We start from the raw sequence: 6,510 nt of genomic DNA on the forward strand, positions 1-6,510 counted from the left end.
CCCTGTGGGAGCATTTGCTCTCACAGTTATTTCTCCCCATCCCTCACCATGCACCTCCACCCTCTTCATTTCAATTCCATACATTTAGGGTTGTTTGGGCTCGGGTGTGCTGCAACAATTTTACATCTTTGTTGACCATAGCCACCTGGGACTCAATTTTATTGTACACCTTAGACATTCATTCATAACATCCTCATGACATTCATATATAGGAACTTCAGGTGGGTACATGGCTATGGGTGGTGGGATGACCTTACTCTCACCCCCTGTGCCTGTGCTCACTTACAACGGTTGCATTTAGACACTAGGGTTTGGAAAGAGTTGGGGTGGAGGGGAAACTGGCACCATGCCAGCCTTTGCTCCTTCTTCTTTCCTTTTTAATGGCACTATACAACAACACACATCAACAGCACATCTAGGGGCGGGGGTGTATGTGTCGGGGTCTTATTTATTTTTTTATTTTTTTATTTTATTTTATTTTTTTCCTCTTCCTACCCACCTAGTTCCCTGACTGCCATTCCGGGGGTGGGGTCCGGGAGAAGGGCAGGCTGTCGGGTGTTGACCAGGACTATGTGGGGGTTCAGGGTCTAGGGGGTTGCCGTGGGCGGTGCTGGCGCTGTGCTCTCCCTGGGGTAGTTTGGACCCCCTGAGCTTGGCTCTTGGGTGCCATGGTTGGCCCGCTGGCCGGGGTGGCTGCCAGGGCCTGGCGGGCGGTCGGCTGGGGGTGCGTGCTTGGTTGTTGGCAGTGTGTGGGGGTGGTCGGTGGCGTGTCCTCTTCATGGTGGGGGGGTGTCCTGTCGGCGGGGCATGGCCTGGGCCGGATCTGGGGTATTGGCTCTTCTCCGCTCAAGAATGAATGGGTTTACCTCCTGGGTTTGGGCATGGGCTGCCCCCTGTAGAGGGCGGGTACATGTCTTGGACCTGGGGAGTATAGAGTGCGTATCGGGAATAAGAATGAAATGTATCGTTATTGTATGTCTTTGAGTGAGTGAATGTGAGATTGAGGTTGGGATTGTGTCTGTGTATGAATGGGTATTTGTTAGGCCAAGACTCGGACTGCCCCCTCTTTGATACAACTGGGGGTGCTTGGCATCGCGCCCCTATCGCACGGCCCCCTGGTGGGGTGTGCCCTTGCCTGCCGGCACGCTTGGGGCCCTTGGTGTCGGGGGCTGGGTGCTTGGGCGTGTGTCGGCTCGGCCTGGTGTCTGCCTGGTGGGGCTCGGGTCCTCTGGCCCTGTCGGGCCTTGGCCTGGGTGGTGTGAGTCCTCGGTGCCCGGGCCTCGGTGCCTGGACCTGGACCTACATCGGTGCAGCGGGTGCCGATGGAGGCCTATGAGTTTGTCGCTGTTGGCCCCGGGGGGTCACTGTATGTGGTTGCTGGTGGGGATCTTCCGGTTCTCCCCTGTGGTCCGTTCTGGGGGGTGGGTGAGTGGTTCGTCCTGTGTGGGTGGCTCTGGGGGCTCCGCGGTCGGGGTCCCTCCTGGGGTCTTGGGCTCTGGTCCCCCCTTTTTCGTCTGCCTCTGGTCTTGGGGGTCGGGTCTCTGCTGCTTCACAGTTACTATTAAATGTTCTATTAGAGAAGCCTTATACACTTATGCATGCTCACAACCACACACAAATAGAAGCAGGGATGCTTATGTAGGCTTTATATGTAGATATATAGATATGTATGTGAGTGTATATTCATGTGTATGTATGTATGTATGTATATAGGCGTAGGTATGGGTATATATATTTATGGAAACTTACTGCAAAGCCATGAATATTTTAAGTTCTTTATACATATGTATTTTGTTGCTGTGTTTTGTCATGTTCTTTGCAGGTGAACAGACAGTGGCCGGGTGTTTTGCCGTGTGCTCTCTTTGTGTATATTTCTTATATTTTGGAGTCTTACTTTGTCTTTTCTTTCTTTCTATCCTATTAAAAAAAAAAAAAACTGGTCATGACCCACATCAAAGCTAACATCAACATTAACGAGGACCCTCATCAGTACACATACCACAAGAATCGATCTACAGAAGACACTAGCTCCTCTGTGGTCCACACTACTCTCACCCACCTGAAGCAAAAGGACTCTTATGTCCGTATGCTCTTTGTGGACTTCACATCTGCCTTCAACACCATGATTCCCCAGACCCCGATAGACAAAGTAATCACACTAGGACTAATTCCCTCTTTATGCAACTGGGTCCTAGACTTCTTAACCAACAGACTATCATGACTGTATTTAGCGGCGACCACCAAAATAAGCAGACTGAGAAGGAATGACAAAGTCAGCGTACAAAAGGTAAGTGAGCTTTATTTACAGGTGCCGTGTAGTATATTTACAGGGTGTTTGGTGCGCCCCGAGGAGGAGTGGAGAGGTCCTGGGTATTGAGGTGATCCGATGAAGAGGTGAGTATCGATGGAGAGAGGAGCAGGTTGACCCAAGTTGTTTGTTTGATGGCTGCAGCTTTGATGCAACACCGTTGGTCCAAAGGAGAATCTCAGTGGAGAGATGATGTCCTTGGGAGGGCTTGGAGGAGCAGGACGTGGACGGCCCTGGAGAGATCACAGGCAGTGAGAACCGGCTGTAATGAAGAGGTTAGGTGGCTGAACATGAATTACAATAACGTAGTTGATGTTCCAGCGCTGAAGAGAGGTCTGACAGGAGTTTATATGCAGCAGGTGTAAAGAGTTGAGTTGATTGGCTGTGAAAGAGAGTGAGTGACAGAGAAAACCCAGGAATTCCACAGAGACCACAAGTCTGTGAAGATCCACGACTTCTCCTCCTCCACCATAACCCTCAGCACTGGCTCCCCCAAGGGCTGTGTGCTGAGCCCCCTCCTGTTCACTCTGCTAATATATGACTGTGCACCGACCCATCCAGGCTGTCATATTGTAAAGTTTGCAGATGATACAGCGGTGGTTGGATGCATCCAAAACAATTATGAGTCCAGCTACAGGCAGGAGGTGGAACACCAGGAGAGCTGGTTCAGGAAGAACAACCTTCACATCGATGTGAAGAAGACAAAGTTGATGGTTGTGGACCAGGAGAGCTGGTTCAGGAAGAACAACCTTCACATCGATGTGAAGAAGACAAAGTAGATGGTTGTGGACTTGAGATGAAATAACCTCCCCCCCCCCCACCCCCACCCCGGAACATAGGAGGATCTGGGTGGAAGTGGTCTCCAGCTACAAGTACTCGGGTGTGCACCTGAATGACAACCTCAGCTGGGGAACCAACACTTCCAGCCTGATCAAGAAAGCTCATCAGAGACTCTACTTCCTCAGGCGGCTGAGACGAGCTGAACTAGGAAGCTCAGTCCTCACCTCCTTCTACAGGTACGCAGTGGAGAGCATCTTGTGCTCCAGCATCAATGTGTGGCATGGAAGCTACACAGCTGCAGAAAGAAAAGCTTTGCAGAGAGTGGTGAAGACTGCACAGAAGTCTGTTGGAGTCAGCCTCCCCACCATCACAGACATCTATACCTCCAGATGCAGGAAGTGGGCCACCTGCATCATGAAGGACCCCACTCACCCAGTTCACACACTTTTTGCCCCGCTCCCCTCAGGCAGAAGGTTGAGGAGCATTAAGTGCAGAACCACTAGGCTGAGGAACAGCTTTTACCCTGAGACTGCTAGACTCATGAATCACTAGTCAGGATTATCACTGTAAATTTTACTGTGAAAAAAATCACTGTAATGCCACTTGATTGTTTATATGTGCTGCTGACTATCCATGATGCTGATCTCATGCTGCTGATTTATTTCTTGTTGCTGTGTTCATTCGTCCTCATCTGCTCACACAGACTCATGTTCGTGCTGCTGTTGTTTGGCACATTGTTTTGTACTATTAGTGCTTAGTACATTCTTAGTTTAGCATATTTATCGGTATAGTTTAGCGTTCATATCTTAGATCTTACTACTGTTTTTCTTTACAATTTGTTTTTTTTGTTGGATGTAACTGGGATCCTGTGTACATAGTTTCATTCCACCTCATGTACCACATGTGATGTGAATGATAATAAAAACACCTTCACCTTGACCTTGATTTTGTCTGTGATGTGTCAGGTGTGGCAAAGCCAGGCTCCCATGTGAGTCCAGGTGAGAAGTTCACCTACATTTGGAACGTCCTGGAAGGCCCGTCTCCATCCGACCCCCCCTGCATCCCCTACATCTACTACTCTGCTGTCGATCCCGTCATGGACACCAACTCAGGACTGATTGGACCTCTGCTCGTGTGTAAAAAAGGAGAGCTGAAGAAGGATAAAAAGCTGGTTTGCTATACACACTTTTCTCACAGAAAATTCAGACATTCAAGATGTTGATGATGCTGTTTCTTGCAATAATGCTTGAACTCTTGACTTGTTTCAGAGCTGCTGCTAAAACAAGCACCTTCATGTGTAACGTCTACACCTCCTCACTGCTTTGTGTGTGTGCTGTTTAACAGAAGGGTGTTTTAAGAGAGTTCTTCCTATTTTTCTTCATCGTAAATGAAAACAAGAGCTGGTATTTGAGGGAGAACATTGAGAAGTTTGGCAGCAGCAAGACAAATGAAAAAGATGAGGCCTTCCAGGAAAGCAATATGATGCATGGTAATCAGTCTGATCACCTCTGTAGAGCTCTGAGTCAGCTGCAGCTTCATATTTAGACTCCCAGAGTGTATCTCCTTCATTAGACCTCTTTTTCTTTCAGCTGTTAACGGTCTTATGTACGGGAACCTTTTTGGACTGGACATGTGTGCTGGGGACAACGTTGTGTGGTACACCTTTGGGATGGGCTCAGAAGCAGACATACATGGCATTTATTTTGAGGGAAACACTTTCAATAAGTACGACACAACTCGAGACACAGTCAGCGTGTTTGCTCATACTTCCCAAACTTTGTCCATGCAGCCAACAATTCCAGGTCAGTAAGACTTTATTCACTGTTTATCTGCAGACATCTGCAAACACAATCCTACCACAACATGACTTCCTATGAAAAACAGGGAAAGTAGAAGTTATTTTACTGAAATACTGTGTTTAATTACAAAACTGAAAACATTTGGCATTATTAGTTGTTTGTTTATTTATTTGCTTATTTTCAATGTTTTATTGTTGAGAGTCAAATGGTGAACTGTTAAGTTTGTTATATTTATTAACTTTTAATGCTCTTTAATGAACAAGCTGGGAGTATACACTCAAATATAAGATAAGATAAGATAAGATAGAACTTTATCGATCCTGCAGGAAATTGTTGTGCCAAAGTTTCAGTACAAAGGATTATACACAAGTAATTACACAAGATATAAAAAAAAGACAGACAATTAAACAAAATAAAAATAACAGAATGTAAAAAATACCAACAGTTAAGGTCTAAAACAGGTCAGGTGCAGACAGAAACATTAAAGTGTTTATTGTAGTGCAGTGTTACTTTTATTGTCCTCTGTGTAGAAAGGGGGAGGAGTTGAAAAGTTGCTGCCATCTCTCACTTTGACTGTGGGACCTTCAGTCCATACTCAGCACAGATGTTTCTGTGTATTATTCCAGCCACTTGGTTATGGTGTTCCATGTACGCTTTGCCTGCCTGGATCTTACATCGTGTTATTATGTGTTGGACTGTCTTAGGGGCAGCTTTTCACAGCCTGCATTTGCACCCTATTGTTCTTGTGCTGATGGCCTGTTCTTGTGCTACCATGATCAGTGCATCTGTGCTGTCCTCTAGTCCAACCTTCTAAAAGCCACTGGTAAAATTTGTTGATATCAGCCACTTCCTCAATCTGCCAGTGGTACGTGTAATGCTTATCTTTCCATGACGGCTCCTCTTGTTCTGCCTCTTCTACATTGGGTTTCTGCTGCTGCTTGAGACATTCAGTCATCAGTTCATCATTGGGGGGGTTTCCTCCTGATTTACTCCGGGATCTTAGTTGTTTCATCTTGTATAGTAGCTCAGACGCACACTAGTTTTCTGCCTCTGACTGACTAACAAAGAGACAGACCAAAATTGCATACAGTATCTACAATATGTGCTATTGTGCTAGGTCAAGACACAGGACTTAATGCACATCACCGGCCACTTTCTCCCTGGCCAGGCAGCACGGGAAATAACTCCTGATATGATAGATCCACACGTGGCATGCATCCACACCTATGTCTTTACAGGCCAGTTCCAGGGCCTGCAAGAGATTTTCCCTGGTGCAGGGTTGCCAGTTATAAACTTTCTAACACCATGAAGAAGAAAAACTCCTCTTTTTGTCAGGGATCTGATGGCAGAGGATCCCACACACAAACTCAGAATGGTTTTAAAATGTTTATTGAATGAATAAACAGCTTCTGATGATTCAGGTCCAGAGCTGGAACTGTGTCTAAAACGATACAGAGGAGAGGTTGGTGTTTTGACAGAATAACAACAGTTATCTGAATACAGACGGTCTGGAAAAACACTAACCTTTCTTGTTGTCGGGGGCTGAGCAGCCCCCGACAACAAGGATCTAAGGATCCAAGATACAAAGAGCTGTGAGACTATGGAAACGCTGGATAACTGTGA

At 46.7% G+C, this 6,510-nt stretch overlaps 1 protein-coding gene across 1 annotated transcript in view; it reads left to right on the forward strand.

The window, feature by feature from the left end:
* LOC119420021 (ferroxidase HEPHL1-like) overlaps positions 1–6,510 on the forward strand; it is a 30,540-nt gene that overhangs the window by 16,055 nt on the left and 7,975 nt on the right. The window contains exons 9-12 of the mRNA XM_037687390.1: positions 2,274–2,278; positions 4,069–4,259; positions 4,433–4,577; positions 4,678–4,890. Coding sequence (XP_037543318.1) covers positions 2,274–2,278; positions 4,069–4,259; positions 4,433–4,577; positions 4,678–4,890 — 554 coding nt within the window. The remainder of the gene's footprint in view (positions 1–2,273; positions 2,279–4,068; positions 4,260–4,432; positions 4,578–4,677; positions 4,891–6,510) is intronic.

This window comes from Nematolebias whitei, chromosome 14 (genome assembly GCF_014905685.2).
Source record: "Nematolebias whitei isolate Nwh7 chromosome 14, NemWhi1, whole genome shotgun sequence".
Classification (NCBI taxonomy): Eukaryota; Metazoa; Chordata; class Actinopteri; order Cyprinodontiformes; family Rivulidae; genus Nematolebias; species Nematolebias whitei.